This window comes from Melanotaenia boesemani, chromosome 16 (genome assembly GCF_017639745.1).
Source record: "Melanotaenia boesemani isolate fMelBoe1 chromosome 16, fMelBoe1.pri, whole genome shotgun sequence".
Taxonomy (NCBI): domain Eukaryota; kingdom Metazoa; phylum Chordata; class Actinopteri; order Atheriniformes; family Melanotaeniidae; genus Melanotaenia; species Melanotaenia boesemani.
The window spans coordinates 13,232,908-13,253,346 of NC_055697.1; the positions used below are offsets into that span (position 1 = coordinate 13,232,908).

Consider the following 20,439-nt stretch of genomic DNA (forward strand, 5'->3'; position numbering starts at 1 on the left):
TTCCAACCTCCAATTACAAAGAGAAGAAATGCCTTGCTTTTTCGCTCCTTAGAAATACACAGGCTCTACATCAGAACTCAATTTGGTTTGGTAATGAGACTGCGCTTGTGCATTTCCCCATGCAGACAGCCCAATCTTCAGCTGCCTGGACACATGGGGTTTTTCTTAGCAGGAAGGCTCTGAGGAAATAGACTGGTAAAAATGTTGCCTTTTTTCATTTGGATAAAACTTAGCGATCACCTTCTGTAGCCTTTTCAAAACGACCTTGAGACATTTCTGGGATCTGAGGACAGACATGATTTTAGCTAGGGCTTCGAATATTTCTTGAAATAGAGCCAAAAATTATTTTTAAGTGACAAGAGAGATATTACAGACTACTAATCAAGAAACTTGCCATCCTTCTGAGTCACATAGGCTCCCTTTGCATGTTAATAGTGCAACTAGTCACATCACAAAGCTTCATGAGCTTGTGACCTCTCTGCATCCAATGTTACCTTCTGGAGACCCATAGCGGCCATTTCCATATCACGTGTAACCTTTTTTACTTTATAGCATGCTTGTTAGTTTTCTCTACAGAACCCTGCTGATCTTTAGTGTATTTTAACAGCTACAAAACATATGGCTGGCAGCAGCTAATTCTGAGGTTTCCAATCAGTAGAGACCAACAGAAAACCACAGCGTGCTATACCAGCTCCGTTAAAGTTAATTCACAAGTGACCAGATTCACATCCTGACAAAACATGTTTGCTTGTTTGTTTTTTCAGTGGAATTTTCCAATAAGAGATTGTATAATCTTAACTCTTGAATTTCACATGTTGAGTAGTGACTTTTAAAGCACCCCGAGGTGCCATAATTCACCTCTCCCTTTTAAATATTAAAGTTCAGAGCAATGTTGTAGGTTGGAATTGTGTGCAGAAGAAGTATGTGCCTCTTTAGATGACAGATGACTACTCCACGAGAAGCTTCATCCGCAACAGGGCGGGGATTAACACAGGGTGGTGTTTGTGTTTTTATGTGCAATGAAGAAATGAGCCGGTTATTTCATATTTAATGCAAAATTGGCAGGGTGGGGCTGTGCATGCTGTGGTGTACGGGCCATTAAATGCCACATGTGATGTATAGATTTTCATACCTTCTTACCACCTCGATCAGCTTTTCTTTAAAACTATTCGTTCAACCTCGCATTAATGGAAATGCAGAAGTACAAACTTTCTGCTTCCTGCTTCTCCATGCTAACAATTCCTACCTCAATTGTCTGATCAATCCCAAATTTCTGTAGATCCATGAGAAGAAAGTTCTGTTTGGTTGATGTGTCGAAAACAAGCTGAAAGAGCTCCCAAACCAGGGCCAAAAGAACAAAATGACGTCATTTTTGTTCTCCTGGCCTCGAGAACAAGAACAAAGGTCAATCTTCTTACAGAGTATGTAACAAGCTTAAGTCAGTAAACTTAACAACAATGGCCAACTTGAACATTAATGTAATAAAATCAAGTACAAATGACAAAGAGGATTAAAAATTTCAGGAGTTATTTGTTAAAAAGAAATGTCAAAACAGCTGTGTGAACCGGCTTTCCTTCTGAACACAGAAACAACATCTGGTGAATTTATAATAATAATAATAATAAAAATAAATAATAATTTTAGCCCTCAGGTGTGTTTCCTGGCTCTAACAGACAAAAAGCAGAATTCTCAGCAATCATGCTGTGAGGGAGGAAGTGATGTTTCAAAAGAAATATAAAGATAATGCACTCAAATGCTCATAATAAACTTTTCTACAGTTTTACATTTCCTCTTAAAATTTTTGTTCTGACATATAACTGGACTTGATGTTAAATAAATGCAATAAATCAGTATGTAATTAAACTTGTTTTTAGAGTCTCAAGTCCAGGTTAAGAAGTTACCTGGCAGCAGAAATTCTCCATCCACTTTAGCCAGAGTCATACACGCCACAGTGGTCTTTACAAACTGAATTTCATGCTTGGAAGTTTTTATAGCAAATACAGCCAGACCCACAACAAGGAGCTCCAGAAAAGAGGAGTTTAAAAAGATGCTCCAGCAGTCACAAACAGTGTTCAAGTTAGATAAAGAAGATTTATCACTATAACAAGAGCTTGGGGCTGAAGGATATAGTGGTCAAACCTCTGTTAGAATAAACAGCGCAGCATCAAAACTTCATGTGTGAAATTGTTTCTTTTTTTTTGTCATCAGGGTTTAAAGCAATAACAAAAAAGTTTCCAACCTTAAAACGAATTCTGACTCATTTTCATCGCACACTGACAGTCATTATGCACATTCCTGGGACCGCCATCGCCCTGCAGCGTTCTTGCCCCGAGCATCATGTGACAGCTGTGCTTTGATAATGACATCGTGCTCCACGCCGCTGACTGGATATCAACACACTGGCTGTTTTGGATGATTAGTGGATGGACTGTTTAGATGGGCTGTGGCTAATTCAACAAAGAAACCCAAGAGGACATTATCAAAGCAATCAATGAAAAGAAAGAGAGACTGACTTTTACTTACTGGATGTAAACACAATAAAATAAAATAAATTAAATAATTACTACAATAATTGTTATCAAAAGATTTTTTTTAAAAATGTGAACAGAAAATCCAGTGAGACCATGATTTGAGCAGAGCTATTTAACAGTTTGGCAAAAAAGAACAAACAGATAACAACTTAGAACTGCGTTAGACTCTCTGCAGTGGATTTTACTCTGCTGGATTACTTATTCAAAGCTGAAATCATCATAAAAAGTATGATATGCAAAATAAAAAATGATGTAATAATTTCTTGTTTGCCTTAATTTTGTCAAACTCATGTCCCAGTGTGCCCATCCTCTCTTTATAACGCACGACTCATCCAGAGCACATCAAAGGGGATTAAACCAAGTCTTATTTCCACACACTTCAACTAAAATTTCTCCCAGACAGACTTTACTATGTGTGCAAAGAGGATTGTACTTACATAGTCGTCGTATGATTCATGTGTGACTGCTAACAGTGGGAGCCTGTATCCAGCATTGGTTGTTGCCCCTCTAGCTCTTGGAGCTTGAACATCCCTTGTCAAAACCATTGAAGGGAGTTTGCTGTGTGCTGCTGTTGCTGTCCCCCGAGGAGCGGCAGCACTCCTTCCTGCACCTCTGTGGCCTCTGGCAAAACAGACAAGCAGCATCAAAAGAGAATCTTGCTCCAAAACATTTGTTAATAAGCCAAAGCAATTTTAGCTCAAAAATGGAATTAAGACATTAAGAAATCTGTTAAATCCCTGTAATCCTCGCAAATGTGCGGCCTGCCTCAGTTAGTGCTTGTCATTCAAGGTGCTTTGGTGAAATATTATGAGCATTGCACTGAGCAATCTCTAGAAATAATCAGAGTGCTGATCAGAGTCAATTTGTCTTTTCTTGCTCTGCAAACATGCCATGTTTAAGTTAGCACCAGAATAGACGCCTGAGGCCCACAGGCAGACAGGTATAAACAGCAAAACCACATACACCAATGGAGAAGCCACAGGACTGGGGTAGCCATGAGGAATTTAATGCAGATCATTCCTTTTGTGAAAGTGTGCCTGCCTAGCAGCTGAACCACAGGGAGACAGCAGGGATTGCAGGATGGATGAAGCATTACTAACTTCACATTTTAACAGCCTTATGTTGTTGGGTTAGGACACACGCTTTTCTACTGGTATGTCTTTCTCTATGTAGCAGCCCATTATGATCCAACAATGCAAACACTCATGGAGCTTAAAGATAATCGTTTATCATTACAGCAGAAGAAGCACATCTAGGTAGGGAAGTGGTTGTGATGACTTTAAATTGGAAGCATCCCATGTTACTGCTGGATTTAGCTCATCTAAACATGCAGCCTGAATTAGGCCAGGCTGTCATGGCACAATGTACCTGCGTCTTCCTGAGGGACTGCCACAGCTCAGGTAGATTATTGGACAATTTGTTCTAAAGGCGTTTCACACAGGCAGCTGAATACATGGCTAAGTCAATCAAATGCTCTTTTTATGGTCCTGCCTGGATCCCTAAATCCCCTTGAGTTGCCGTACATGGAAATAAGAGATACTGGACTCACTCACCCAGATGACGTAAATGGAAAAAATTGAAAAGAAAGATACTTTTTAAAACTATTAACTCCAACCCGAGGAAGGAAACTCACAGCAAGTTTGCATGAAATACTAGAATGTTTTTCTGTGAACCAATTATACTGAAAATCCACCATGAAGGTGGCTCCATCTTTTTTTATTATTATAAAAATATTTCTCATTCACAACATCATGCCAGGTTGTAGACTATCCATAAGAGCAGAACAAATAATGAAAAATGTCTAAGAAATATCAAAGATGTTTTAGCTGAATTAAAGGAATATTCTTAAGCTTTCAAAGTGGAAGATTAGTTTTCCTAACGCCTCAGTTTAAGAAAAGTTGTACATGTCTCCTTTGGCCCTGAAGAGAGAACAATTTTCTCCTTCCTCTAGACTTTCTGTAGCCCATGTAAGACATAAAACTTATAAACCCAAAATACTGAGAAGTACTGGCTCCGTACAGTACGCCGTCTGTGTGGCCATATTCTTCATGATTCCTTCTGCAAAGATGCTGAGGAAATATATATATATATATATATATAATATACTTCATAACACTGTAAACTTGAGTCATTAAAAACATACCACTCCTCAGACCTATGGATAGATGTTAAAGTACTTATTTTCTGTTTAGGGTTGAAATTATTATCTTCTACATTTAACACATCATCAACAGCTTTCTTAAGGACAGAGCTATGAACAAAAAGTGAATAAATTATTAAAAAAATTGCTGTTTTGAGCTGATCTATTAAGGATTTGAATTTATGTAGCTTAAAACATTACAATTGTTGAGACTTTCTTTTTCAAATATGTTGATGTAAGAGACGATGTTAACAAATAGCACTGTTTTGAATCTATATATTTTTGGCATTAAACCGGTTTGGGGTATTTTGAGTCAAAGATCAGCACATTTCCTCAGAAACTTTTATTTGAAAAGAATAAATATTTCATCTCCCAGTAGCCCAATAGTTGATCATTATTTTCACACTGAAAAGTCTACAGGCAGCCCATTACCTTGTGGATATTGTGGTTGATGGTCGCAGGCTTCTCCCTTGTACACTCCTCGCTCTGCTTGACTCGTCTGAGCCGTTCAACAGCGATAATTCTCTCAGCTGCTCCTGTCTGATCTCGTCATTGTAGTCCTGGGGAGGCAAAGTGCAGCATGTCTCATTTATTAAAAAAGGAAGGAAGGAAGCAAAGAAGCAAGGAAGAAAGAAAGAAAGAAAGAAAGAAAGGAAGGAAGGAAGAAAGGAAGAACGAAGGTCATTTGTTTGCATGCAATAGCAGCAAATTAAAATGACCTTGACACACACTGGAAACACAGTGTTGTTGAGTGTGGAATAGCTAATGTAGAATGTTATATTTAGTGATGGGGTACACAGTGGAGATGCAATTAGTATTGTAGTAAATATTCCTCTAAAGAGCTGTTGATTTTGGAGAAAAAAATATGATTTATGAGGGTTTTGATAACAATCTCTGAATGGCTGGGGCAAAAATAATATTTAGAAACAAGATTTTATAATCAATTTAGTAATTTTACATTGAGACATGATGCCATACAAATGAAATCAAATGAGAAACTCCTTTTCTCATTTTGTAACAAGAGAAAATGGATAAACAAACAGCTTGTACTCAACAGTTTTGACAACTTTTCAGAATATAGCTATCTTGTGATTCTGAACCACATCCCTCAACCCAATATCAAATATGATGTGGATCATTACACAGCGGATAAGGACAAACAGTATTCATTATCTTGTCACAGCTGACAGATAAACTGGCTTATTTCTCAAAAACACTTAAACAGTAACGATAAGATTTGGTACCCCAGGCAAAATGCTATGATAACAACAGAGCATCCGAGACAGCAACAGATTTTTCTTGCTGTCAGTGTTTTGGACAGACACATTAGTAATTATTTTTTTTATTTTTTTTCATCCTTGACCAGGAGTCATAGACTAAGAAAAAAAAATAGAAAGAAAGAAAATGAAAGCCCTAAAAAATGATCCCTTCTTAAAGAAATTTCTATGACAAATGTAACAAGTTAACAGTAGGTGGACTTACTGTTGTCCTCTATATAGAGGAAATGTAGCAGGACATTGTCCTCAATAATGTCCTCTCTGGAATCAAAGTTAATGCAGATATTAAAATTCAAAGTCAAAAGGAGGTATGATTGCATAGAGATGATGCTGTTAGCGTTTCATAGAGGAACAATTTGATTAACAGATTAAGAGATGTAGAGCTTTCACAGCCTTCACAGACGGGGAGGAAAAAAAGAAATATTGGACAAGATGCACACATGTTCTCCTCTTACTGAAAAACCAATAAGGCCGTGGAGGGTGTTTTGGTGATTTGAAGGAGACAGGAAGAGCTCTTAATTGGGAAGCTGGCAGCTCATCCAAAGCAAAACAAACTAGCCAGAGCTTGTCAAAGTTGACTGTTGACAGAGGCGTTAGCATGAGTATACAGAGATAAATCCCATGTGAGGCTTCCCGGGCGAGACTGTTTGCTCACTGTGATTAATTCTGACCATGCATGACCTTCTACACACACTCAACACCCTTCACCGTGCTAAAGTTAGACATTACCAGGTCAACCCATGGACTGTGGTGGTACCAGTCGCTCACTGGTTTAAGTCAACCTCTTACATGCCTCATTCTGACTGCACATATTCATTTCCTGACTCTTGCATTTTAATGTCTTTTATTCCAGTGATTTGAATCCGTTAATTACAGGGCCATTTTCTGGAGAGCTGCTCTTGCATTATTTTATATTCATAAGAAGAAAATACATGCAAAATTTGGCATTTCATTCTCGAAAGATGTCATTTTTAATTCCGAAGAGATGTGGTTAAGCCAAATCTCCATGGAGATATGTAATTTAGGTAAATACCCCCATCCCTCAAAAAAAGAAAAAAGAAAAGAAAAACACACAAAATGAAAAGATAATGGCTAAAGAAGCTAAATCTATTTTAGCTTATGAGTAATCCTTTCTTGGTTTATTATTACTATTATTATTCTGATATTAGCTTGCTGTATTAGTTTGCTTAAGGTGAGCATGAGAATTATTCAATCTGCAGATATAATTCTTCCACCAAGCAGAAGCACAGGAAGGGGCTATTTTCTTCTTTGTTTTTTAGCTAAATTATGTAAACACTATAAAGCCAAAAGGTATATAACTTGATAAAGGATGGATAAAGAAAGAAAACTAAATTTTGCACAGATCTTTCTTAAAACTGGAGACTTAGCCTTTCATTATAAATTTTTTTTTAGTTATTATGTAAAATGACTAATATAACCGCTGTATATTCAGATAGTAGATTTACAGACCGCTTGGAATTAAAATATTGTGTGATGTAGATGTGTAAATTTAACTTTCTAACCACACAAACATTGTGATAGAATGCATCTGGTGTTAGACCAGCAGGTCCATGTGATTCTAGAAAAACAATCTACAACCCTCGTAAATGTTTTAAGAAATTGACAAGTAATGAGTCTAAGAAAAACAGTGTCTTTTTCACATGACAGTAACTCAACACATACAGCATCACAACAGAATTTATCCTGCGCTGTTGGGAATACCTGCAAAGTTTGGATCAGTGATCAGCAACCCTATCTTTAGTCATTTGATAGGCATGGATTAAACAAGCTATTTTATCTGCCTCTATGCAGAAACAAATTACTGTCCCATATCTTTGTTTAGCATCTTTGTCCTTTTCTTGCTGTAATTTGGGCCAAAGACAAAGAAGGTAAAGAGCCGGTCCGGCAGAGAGCAGGATCACATTCCCTTCTTTGCTGCTTCTCACTCAGGCCATAGCTCACCGATCTCATTCCTGCATGCATTTATTTTATCTCTTTTGATGCACGGATTCTTGTAGAGAGATTTGGCTTCACAGTGACTCCTCAACTTTCTGTTAAGCTTTATCCTTTTAGCAACTGATGAAATTCAGAGTGAGGGAAACAGAACTCTTCAGCATCCCATGTGCTCAATTTCTACTCAGGACCTAATGAATTAGAAAACCCACACTAACCATACATCTAAATTTGTAATTTGAAGCAGTCATACAGTCTATTTACATGATGATTTTCTGAGATTTTGAACAAAAGAAATGCCTTTTTTTTAATATCCAGTGAATGGCTTTATTTTTTCATGTTTTGTAGACATGAGATCTGTGGGACAGACACCATGAAGGTGGTGTACATTAAAGTGAATTTACCTTGGAAGAAGACTGGAGCATATTTGAGTTTTTGTTCACGGGTAGAGTGGATGTAAGACTAACGGAGTGAGAATAAAAAGTGAGTAGTGCACAAGTCATTCATTCAGATCATATGCTTTTGTACAAACTTCAGTTGTGAGTGCAACCAGCAGCACGAGCTATACAGCTGACCCCGTAATTTTATCTGCCGCATCGGTTTCAGTTTAGCTTGGTTTCTGAAGCATAATGTCAGACCAGCAGAGGCAGATTTGGCAGATTTATATATATATATATTTGGGGCGGGACTTTAACGAGTTAATTACGATTAATTAATCACAAAAAAGTCAACTCATTAAAAAAGTAACTAAATGAATTGCAGTTTGCGCTCCAAACAATGTTGAACGTTTGTCAGTGCACAGTTGCTGGTACATCAATTAAATTGATGGACACCTCAGAGCTCGGCTAAAGGTGTGTCCCAATTCAGGGTCTGCACACTTCGGCTAAATAATTAAATAAACAAATTCCTAAATGAAAACATTTTAAACTACATTTTCAAATCCCCTCTGACCTGAGAAGAGTGACCTTCCCCTTACCACTGCAAAAAGTTTGCATGCAAATTGGGTGTCCAAATTGGATGTATGAATGGATGGAGGGGTGGATGGATGTATGGATGGTTGGATGGTTGGATGGATCAACAGATGGATGGACAGATGGATGGTAAAAAAACTGAGATGGGGTAATGAAAGACTATAAAAAATGCATGTTATAAAAAGAAAAAATAAAGCAACATAGTGGAACAACTTTGATTTTACGGGGTTTTCACTGATGCACCTGGCATGGGTAACTTGTACATCGGTGGCCACTGATGTTGAACTATAGAGACAGGTTTTGCCTTCCAAATGCCTTATTTTAAGAAAAGGCTTTGCTCATTTCAGCAAGACATTAAAAAACCCCATTCTGCACATATTGTACCAGCACTGCTTTGTATTAAAACTGGTACAATCAAGGTTTGTTACCAATTGAAAACAACTGAAGAGTTATGAAACAAAAAATATTTCAAAATGATATTACAGCAACAACAAAAACCCAATAAAACATCTCACTTTCAACTTCTTATATGCTGGTTTGTACATGTTCAATTAAATATAGTTTTTTTTATTGATTTCCTTTTTCTTTTATCTATACATTAGCCAGCACCACAACTTTTTTTCAGAAACAGAGCTATAATCCTGTACTAATTTGTCTTTTGGACTCAATCCAAGTAATTTGTATTTGGGTTTGCTCAGTGAGGATGCAGTATCCTCTTGGCCCAGTGCACACAGAGAACATTGGCTTAGTATAGGAAGAAGCATGAACTTCATAAAGTAGACTCATACAGCACAACTCCTCTATTAAGCTTGTCACACTTGCAAAGCTTGATTAATATTTACAGCTTAGACTCAGCGAGAGTACACAACATGCACACTAATTATTGCAAAGTTCTTCAGGCCATAAGTAACTGAAGTCTTGCAAGTTGTTTCATACTGCACTTTAATTGCAGAATACATTATTTTTCCTTTGCAACAAAGGGCATGTGCAGAGCAGCAGAGAAAACTTCATGCTCATATCTTTTCTCTCAGGTAAACAAACCATGGATACTGTGAGCTACAAATTTATCATGTTAATAAATTTGCTGCACAAATGATCAAGCTGCCAGTATCACCTACATTTCAGAAAGGGCAGAGGGAAGAACATTTGTGGCAGAAATCAGAAAAGTAATGAACTTACTGGAACTAAGAATTTTTTAATTTCCTCCAAGGCGTGACTCATGCGGGAATAGGCCTCTCCTGGTGGAGCAAAGACTTCAATTAAAACATGTAGATCATTACTCAGGTGGGCGTATTTGGCCTCCCCACTTTTCCGTAATTCTTCTTCCTGTGGAAAAAAAAGAGCAAATGTTGAAGTTTTGTCCTTAAAACACAATCCAATGGTTAAATTTGATGATAGTGAAATATAAAATTTAATAAAAGACTAATCATTAATCTGAAGTCCTTTTTAGTCTCCCTCTGCCTACACAAACAACCCTGATGTTAAATGATTTTGAACTCTGTCTATCTACTCATTTTCTATTCCTCTAAAGCAGGGTCACAGGGGGTTGGAAGGTATCCCAGCAACTACCAGGTGAGAAGCAGGGTACACCCTGGACAAGTCGCCCATCCACTGCAGAAAAACTGATCAAAAAACAGTACGACTGCACTTGCATTTATACAATGCTAGCAGAAAGAGTAGAACTGCAAGAGCACCTGGCATTCTGACTCTGAATCTCACACAGTTTTGGCTGCGCGGTTAAAACCAAGTGTCACAAAGTCAAGCCAAATACAAACCGTGTGTGTCGCCATCAAACAGTTAAGTTGTATTAGTGAAACATTGGATTTGAGTTTGAATACTTTTTTTCCCACCTGGCTTGCAGTCACTGTTTAAAAGGAACAACATGATCTAGGCTTTAAGCACGGTAGGCGGTTGAGATGAGTACTAACATCAGCATGCTACAATACTTACAACGGGATGCTATTTCAAACAGGCAGATATCATAGTGTTCATCATTTTAACTTTGGTAAGGTAGTTTAATATTTCTTCAAAAAAACATTTCTACTAAGCTGTTGGTGTGAAAAATACCCCAAATATAATGTTTTCTCTTTTCTGTATAAATAGCTTTTTGACATGCACTTTAAAGCCTGCAGGAGCATTTATGCTTTTCTCTCAAGACAAGACAGCACTTTAAAAAAATCACTACATTACAAGTCATCTGCATAAAATTATCGTGGAAAGATTTATAGCCTTTTTACCCCCTCATACACAATGAATAATTTAACTTATGGAGAAATCAATATTCATCTACCAAACATTAAAAAATCAGGACTACCTAATGAAATAGGCATTTGAGTTTAGCTATGCATTCTGGCACCAGAAATGGTGTAACTGGACTATTTTCTAATATAGAAATAGCATTCAATGGATTTGTTGTTGTTGCGAGGAATGCTGCTCAAAATATTTAAAAGGACAAATGTGATCTGACACAAACATAGCAAATAACACAAGTCCTCTTGATGATCACTATATAAAATGAAAAAGTCCCACCAGAAAGGACAATATTGCATCAAATATTATCACACATAAACTGAAAGGTGTTCAAGTGTTTTAGTTCCATAAATGAAGTAAAAATTGTCAGAGCTGGCATCAGTCAACAGTCTTACTGAAAGAAGAAGATAATTGGGGAGGCAGAAGACTAATAAGCAGAGCAGAAACAGGTGTGCTAGGTAAGTAAAAAGTCTGATGGACAGATGAGGCATGATAAGTTTCACAGCCTGCGTTTACATGCAGAGCACTATTCCAACTATTCACCAGATGTTTTCTCACATAAGGTGCAGATAAACATTTTCCATTTTCATCATGTTGTGTCCCTTTATACTTTGGAAATATTTTTGTCCACCCAAAGCCTTCATCCTATTAATTTCTCTAAAAATACGGTGCTGTACTCAGGTTCCTCCCTCATCCCTAAGTGTGTCAGTTATCTTGTTCTGCATTGACTTTGCTCCTTGAGCTGGTGCTACCGAATCATGGGACAGAAACATATAACCTGATCTATGAAAACTAGAAAAAGCAACTGGGTTCTTAAAAAAGAAGGCCAAAGTTGCTTATAAATAACAGACCTGGCAACTCAGGAGCTAAAGGCATGCATCATAAAGTAGCAATGCATGTCAACAGATGCCCTGAAAACCTAAGTAGTTCATATTACTGCATTTAAGGTGTGTACACATCTACATAATGTGAGTAAGATAGACATACTCCACATAGCTTAACTTGAATCCTTTTCCCTGCTAATATAAACCCTATTCAGGATTAGGTGTTAAATAAATGCTGTTTACATAGTAATGTTTTTTTTTCCACAGTTAAGACTTAATCTGGTGAATATCAGAATACTATTGTGTAGTATTGTCATATTGTCAGTAGATGTCACCACAAAGAAATCATTTTGGCTGAAGATGAATACAGACTTGTTTATCTTTCATCTGGGATAGGCTGAAACTGAACAGTATATCTCCAAAAAGAGAAAATGGAAACAATGCAGGTGTCAGTGTCAGAACAAGCACCAGGTACAATGCTCTTTTTATGTTTTATATAAATTGTAAGATTGTTCTCAGTAATTCAATGAAAAATAAGTCTGGAGAACTGTAGAACATCGATTTTCAGATTCTCTTTACTCTGTTAGATTCGTCATACATAATGCTGATTGAACACAGAAATGAAATTAGCTCCTATTACTCTTTGACTGTGAAGTTGTTAGAGCACCATTAGTAGATTTTTTTTTACTATTTGGGGGCTGTGAAGCTGGCTTTAAATGCAGATGTTATGACACTGTGAATTGGTAAACAAACCTAGCCTGTTTGCATAAGCATTTAAAGCAATACAACGCAGGTTTCCGTTCTTAAAACTGCATGTTTCAGTTCTTAAAACTGCATGTTTCAGACTAGTTTTTATGGCACAAAGACATTCATCAAGTGCATTCTTGGAGCCATCCTTTTTCTGCAGTGCCCCGGGGATGAAAAACGTTTCACAATGTTTTTTTTCTCCAGCCTGCAGCAGCATCATGTGACAGCTGTATTCTGCTTTACGGCAGCAACTGTGCTGATTTAGCAAAGAACATGACTGGGGGAAGAAAAGAAAAGAAAAGAAAAGAAAAGAAAAGAAAAGAAAAGAAAAGAAAAGAAAAGAAAAAAAGAAAAGAAAAAGTTACAGAGCAGAAGTCAACATTAGGCCAACTTTTATTAGTTGGAGAGAGCTCAAAGAAGAGACAGGATGCAAAAGGGGGTGCAAAAGTGCAAAAGTTTGCCAAAATTTAGTTGTGCCACTTGATTATAAAGAAACAGTTTGTTACTAAATTCACTCACTCTTCATATGTTTTTTTTTTTAGCCACTGCTAGGGGAAATATCTAGCTCTAGAGCTGCAAAGTACTATAGTCTTCACTATATATAACTTTGTGAGTTCAGTTTGTTCCCTTATTGCCATATTGCCATGCAGTACACACTCTGCACCACACAAGATAATCTCAGGATTATTTTTTGAACTAAAAATAATTATTAAATAAATAAATAAATAAAGGCACAGTTAATAGCATTTGAAATTATTTTTTTTGTCTAATGGATTACTGCATTCTGTGAAATTTTAGTGCAGTAAAACACAAATTTCCCAACAATGAAATGAAAGTAAACATCAGGCTTACAAAGCTGCATTAATGGAAAAATTTTCATTGGCTTTATAGGAAAAAGAAAAACATATGTAGGGAGTGTTCAGTTTGGATAGGTCACGTAGCAAGTCTGCAGGCCTTCTGACTTTAAAGCTTAAATATCTGTAATCTAGCTCTGGGTCATTATTTAACGTGTTTTAAAAGAAACTGTTTCAATAGTAAAGTCAATACTCTTAGCAACTATTTGCAAGTAATGTCAGAGCTGGACAAGAGACATCTGGTCCAGTTACAATTCAGTAAGAATAGAAAAAATGACTGAATCTTTTTTTCACTTCTCTTGCACATCAACAATTAAGTGTTAGGCACTTCTCTCAAGGACAGCTTGATGGTGGCTGTTAAGAGAAGTAGGAGCCACCCTCGTGCGCTCTCCTACATCAGCCAATCTGGGGATTCAAACTATTGTCCTTGTATCACCTGCTGCTTTCTACCCTCAGGGAGAAGTCATCATTAATTAAAAGGTGCTCTGGACATAAAGAGTGTTCACATGCTCTGTCAGATGGCCATATTTTAGATCAAAACTTGAATGTAAACTGCGTGACTTGTAAGTCTGTGTTGGAGATATCTGAAAGATGATTAGCTCACACTGTTAACATATCTGTAGCATGCCTGCCTGTTGTCAGTGAACTGGAATACAGTAAAAATAAAAATAGGTTCCTAAAGAGGAATGCTGTATGAGGAATGTAAAAAATGAAATTCTCCATAATCTTAGGTGTTTAATTTGAAATATCTCAAGTCAAAAATGAAATGAGATCTTTGTGTTTTAGCTCTAAGAGTCACCTCCACATTGACCAGGCTAATGCCTCTGCACAAGGTGTTACATTGACCATATGGCAGGTGAGATGTTCCACTGCAAAAATTTCCAGACCAGAAATATTGCTCTACTGCTGGATTGATGTATCCTCCTGGGGAGATGAAATTGGCTGCAAAAGTATGTGTTGACATTGTGTTTTTGCATGTAATTAGACTTTGGCTGTATCTCTAATAAACTGCCTTTAGCCCAGCTGCCCTGACTGGCTGCATGGCTTTCATCTATGACCCCTGAGTGTCTCATCTCAAAATCCTTTACACTTGCTTAGTTGGTAACCAAGATTAATATCAGAAACAGAAAACATCTTAATCTGAACAAATGCAGCCATAGTCATGTGAAAGGAGTCTGAACACAGCATGTGTCCCTCAGACAGAATTTGCATTAGTAATCACAACTTGTGCACTAAAAGCAGGCAAATAAACTATTAGGTAGCTAAAAAATGTGAAATTTTTTTAACTTTTTTTTTTTTAATTAAAGGCACTAAAGTCAAGTTAATGTGGCACATGAGTGAACTCTGTGGGCTTAGTGGAAGTAAGCCAGAAATTTAAATGAACTCCTGCACCAACTAAGGCACATCCAAAATGTGATAGTAAGGAAAAATTTTCTTCAGCTGCCATAATAATAAAGACCTTAAGTTTTATGTTTGAGTCTGAACATGATCTATATGTCACATTAATTTCTCATTGATGAAAACAATAAGCTAAGGAATTTTAGTTGAATTTAGATGATTTTGCTAAAAGCTTCATCATAAAGAAGATGGTCAAAACTGCACAATTCTCAAGGACATTTACAGTTGTAGTTTAAAATGGTTATCATCAGACTGAGTGAGATTATTTATGAACAACTATGTTCTTGATTATAATAATTTCCTGTTTAATTGATTGAAAGTATGCATTTTGTGTGTGTGTGTGTAGTAAATTCTAGCGAGAGAAAGGACCCAGCAGAAATAAAGAGACACACACCTAAGAAAAATAATGTTAGGAGTTTTATTGATTAACATCTGTCAGAGTTGGATTTTAAACAGATGACCAGAGGATTAGCTCTCTGTGAAAGAAAAACTATTCTTGGATGCACCTAAATGAATGGTTGTAATAGAGAAGAGTGGCTATGCCCACAAATCTCCCAGTGGAGCTATTAACTCAAACCAAACTGCCTTTTATTCCCTAAGGAATCAAAACATCCCTTTAAGTTATGGTATGGGTCACATACAAATGGGGGGATGCTCTGACCCTCCTCCAGACCCTATTAACAAAAATTATCCTCATCTCAGCTGAAAATAGTGTTTTATACTGATATAAGAGTGAGCTAATGCTAATCTCTTGGATCAGACCTTTCTTTCGATATTGCTCATGAAGCTCTCAGATCAATGAAGATTGGCAGATTAGGTATAAGAAAAGACCGACATCTTGCTTTTGCTATTAATCCACTTGTAATGTTACTGTGTTTGTTTCCTTGTATCAAATCATATCAAGCAACATGTGTCTTTTCTAACAGCCGTGCCCTGTATTTAAATATTTAGGAAGCACACAGTTTATCATCAACCTGTTTAATCATTTTAGTTGTTTTGTTTATTTAGATCATTCCCTCATTTTATACCATTTTATAGTTTTAGTTTATTTACTTATTTTTGTGTGTTTTTTTTTTTTATTATCCTGTTTGAATTATTGATCCGCATCGAAAAAACACGAGGCAACAACAAATGCAAGGAAATCATTACATTTAACAAATGAATGAAGAAAAAAATATATCTAATTCTTAAATTAACATTAATTAGCTGATTTTTTTGTTATAATAAACAAGTTTACTGTGAACTATAGACATACAATGAAGAACAACAGCTACAGTATTCACTGAACTGATGTAAAAAGCCACCAAAATTATTTAAAAAATCTATTGTTGAAAGGTGGTATTTTACGTTAGAAATATTGATATGAACTTTGGATTTATGACTAAAATGCATGACAAATAGTTATGGAAGGGTTGACAAAATTAATTAAATGAATAAGGAAACACACATGAAGTGACCTAGTCCTCAGATTTAACACACACGCTGCACACTGCTCACAGACTACCCGCCAGGCACTTCAAGCATATTCTTGTGGTTTTGTTTTTGGCACACTTGCGTTTGATGCCACAGTTTGCCCTCTTCCCTGACTCAGCACTGTTGGCATGCGGTTCTGGGATGTGCTCACTTCCCAGCCGCTTGCAAAGCTCAAGAATGAACACACGCCGGGTCTTTCTGGCATCGATACAGCTCTGTAGAGGACCCATGCATTCTGCAGTCATGCGCAAAACATTATAAAACACCACAACAGGCCATCTTCTAGTTGCTGCTCGAGAAGAATACTGCCTCAGCGTCTTGTCAAGGATGTCTACTCCTAACTTGGTCCTACTGTTGTAAGAGAAGCTGACTAATTCTCTCTCATCTGAGTCTTGCTCATTCAAAGCTATGCTCCAACAGTTCAATTCAAACAAGAACTCTACTAGTAGTGCAAGAGACAAACTTATTTAATAATAAAAGATATACAATTTTGCCCTCTATAATTAGAGGGTGGTGCCCCGAGATAATTAATGTAAAAAATAAATTAGTCTTATATTAACTGAGAAACATCAGGGCATGGCATGTTTAAGGATGTAGGTTACTGTCACGATTATCTAAAAAAGGGCCCTCAGAAGGGAAAATGGATCAATAAAGTGGGTTCATCTTTAAAGTGACACACCTAAAATATTTTGTAGTTGTCAGGGTCATTTTTAATGTATATTCAGATGTACCACCAGGTGTATATGAACAATAAAGTTGTGAAAAACACAATCTGTGGACTGCATTTAGTAGGTAGAGATACACACAGTAGCTACATTTACATGTTATGTGCACTGCAGTTTGACACTGCAACAGATTTTTTGGGGCATCTTAAACTAGTTGTGAACTCAGTATTGACTTACTAACACAAACATTTTAGATAATTTATTTAGTGTTGTACTTCTGGCCTATAAATGAATGTAAATCCAATACTCACTCTAATAACACCTCTTATCTGGCTCTGCTGAATGCTCCCTTGATAAAAAGATGCTCTTTGACTGTTTCATTCAACAGTTTTGTCTTGAACAAGAAGTGTGAGGTTTAAGATCTTTTTTTTTTTTTTTTTTTTTGTCTGCCTGCTGCAATGGTGAAAGTGAACAGAGAGTAAAGCTGGGCCTTGGCAATGAGCTGACACTTATCATTTCAAGGTATGAATCTGCATAAAGCTGAGAGTAGCTACAAATTAAGCTGATAATCCAAATAAGGGCACAACTTCTACGCTGTCACATTGCCTTCATGCTGCCATTCTTTCTCATTCTAGTTCTTGTAAAAATATCAATTACAGCCACTTTAAAGTCGTCCTAAAAGCCTGTGTATTATTTTGCCCTCACGCCGTATTGAAATGCAGCTCCAATTTCAACAAAGAGGTGGTAAGACTGCATGTCTTTTATCATGTCAAGATGTCTGAATCAGAGGTTACAGTAATAATAGCAATGTAACTCTATAGCAGCACTCCAAGACCTGTTATAAGAGTGAATACCAGATCCAGAAGGTTGTCTGTGCACACGCTTGGGTAAGTTTGGCTCCAGGGGACCATAAGTCAGCGGGATAAATGACTTTGGCACAGAGATTCATTACTTTGCATTTATAATTGACTATTACAGAATATGCTATTAAACAACACATAGAAAAACATTCCCTTTTTCGACTGCATATGTTTGTCAAGTGGAAGCTATTAATTCTAGTCTGGGTGTTATTCATCTCAGTTACTGTTCAGATAGTCTCGGTCAAAATATTCCGCTGTGCTTCAGTGGAATTTCAAGCATTTTTGTTTCAGTAAATATTTCCCTTTGAGTAGCCAAACAACCATATTTCAGCACAAATCAATATATGTCTTACCTTCCCTTTATCCCTCATGGATCCTTTGCCAAGGATGGACATCTTCACTCCTGTCTCCTCTTGTAATCTCTTCATAGAATTTCCCCGTGGTCCCAGCAGCTTCCCTACAAAGTTAAACTGTAGTACAAGAGGGACAAAAGGGAATTAGACGACTTATTGGTGCTTCTAACAGATGTCAGTAGAGCACACAAATGCTGAAAAAATTTAAGCTTGAAAACAAATGTTGCTGAAGTCTCTCTTTGTGTGCTGGATGTAAAGGGACTTTGATCTTTTTGGAGAAAAGGTTAACCATAAAAGATGTTTGAACACCATTAGTCATCTATTATAAGTATAATCTCTCATTCCATCCACCATTCATCATGTGGAAAAAAAGCTGTAATGCAGCCTGTGATAAATCAATATCATTGTGCTCTGTACAAAGCGCATTAAAGGTGAATGTGATTCTCATCTGCGGTCCAGCATGACATATGTGTCCATCCCTCGCTTGAACTGCACCCTCGCTAGTCATGTATCTTATTGGCATTTAGGGTCATCTATGTGGGGATGGGGAGGAAAAAGAAAAAGGGACCATGGACTCAAACCAATAACATTGCTGAGACAGTTCCAGAGGTCAGTGCTGAGATAAAGTCAGAAATAATGAGTTTCTTCCCAGTGGGAAATTAAGTAATACTATCCAGATGACAAACCATCAGATTCAAGCCTCGGGGCGCTGACTATCATTTCCCTCTCACTGTGCACCAGCTAGAGCTCATATTGATGAAAGTATAGTTCTGAGTTGATGTTGGGTCCACACTGTTGGTATTTGTGATGATTTATCCAAGAGGTGAAATTCATAAAACAACAGTAGTTAAATGTGTAGTTTCTGAGGAACATAGAAGCAAATAATGGAAAGCCCTAATTTATCACCATTTACAAAAAATAGAGCCTACTTACACATTCTTATAACTGTAATAAATGGTTTTGACTTTCAAATGTTTGCAGTTGGATGAGATCATAAAAGTTCACCTCCAGAGCTGAACAGGTGGTCAGCCGCCCACACAGAACAGACTCTGGCCAACACTTAAATGATATTAACCTTTCCAGAATGCACCATCTCCCACTGTGGCTGAGCAGCTAATAACTTACTGCCAGCTGTGTTTGGCTGCTGCAAGTCAATAACTGCACACTCAGCTTATTTCATGAGGATCATTAGCATCTCGAGTCAACGCCGCAACTGGGATAGCAAGAAGCGTCAGGGGACACAGAGATAAAGCCGAAAAGAATAGAAAAGAAAAGAAAAGAAAAGGGTAAAAAGTAGGGAAAAGCATCCCTACTGTCCTTGCCTGTCCTCTGATCTGAGTGATTAAGGCACCTTTGTGGATGCCTTTCTTCACAGGAGTTGCTGTGACAGGACTATCCTATAGCTGGCAGGAAGCTGGAGAGCAGATGGTAGCTGTGGCTACATCAAGAACGCGCTCACTGGGCGGTAGAAGAAGAGTGGCCTGTTTTCATTAAGCTAATGAATGTCTGGAGTCTCTCTGTTATTCCATGGCGAGCAATTTGAGCTTCAGAAAGGGATACGGTTCAGTGTTAAATGAAGTTTGAAATGATGCTACCTCCTACAGCCTCAACACTGATAAGTATGCAGCCATTAGAAGAAAGGGTGTCATGAATGCAGCAATTAAGTATAAAGACATATATTTGTTTTTTTATAAAGTACAACTTTTCCCAAGAAGACATATTGTTTAATTTTGAGATTTATCTGAAAGAATTTTAATATATTTCCATACATAAAAAGTACTTTTGCAGGAAGTTCTTTGTCGACAGGGCATAACGCAGGAGCTGAAGGTTGACTTGCACTAATGGAAATGTGCAAACCAGATAATGCAGCTGAGCAAAGCACTTTTCACCAGGAGCTCTGTGTATTTCATGTTTGTACTTTTGAACAACAGTACATTGACACAATAGAGGATCTGTTCTTGCCTCAAGAGCTACAAACATCAAACAAACAAATGTATTCAGAAACACATACACTGAAAAGTAATAAGGCAACATAATGAAACAGGAAACAACTGCAAAAAAAAGCATGATTAAATAGAGAAGAAACAAGCAAACACATTGGTATGTTTTACCTTAAAAACGTCATGTTCTGTTCCATCTTCTG

General features: G+C 37.1%; 1 protein-coding gene across 4 annotated transcripts in view; it reads right to left on the reverse strand.

The window, feature by feature from the left end:
* Positions 1 to 20,439, reverse strand: part of khdrbs2 (KH domain containing, RNA binding, signal transduction associated 2) — a 75,473-nt gene that overhangs the window by 28,043 nt on the left and 26,991 nt on the right. For all 4 annotated transcript variants that reach the window (XM_042010576.1, XM_042010573.1, XM_042010574.1 and 1 more), the window contains exons 3-6: positions 18,297 to 18,413; positions 10,052 to 10,198; positions 5,104 to 5,231; positions 2,969 to 3,152 (exon numbers count right to left, since the gene is read on the reverse strand). In XM_042010576.1, coding sequence (XP_041866510.1) covers positions 2,969 to 3,152; positions 5,104 to 5,231; positions 10,052 to 10,198; positions 18,297 to 18,413 — 576 coding nt within the window. The remainder of the gene's footprint in view (positions 1 to 2,968; positions 3,153 to 5,103; positions 5,232 to 10,051; positions 10,199 to 18,296; positions 18,414 to 20,439) is intronic.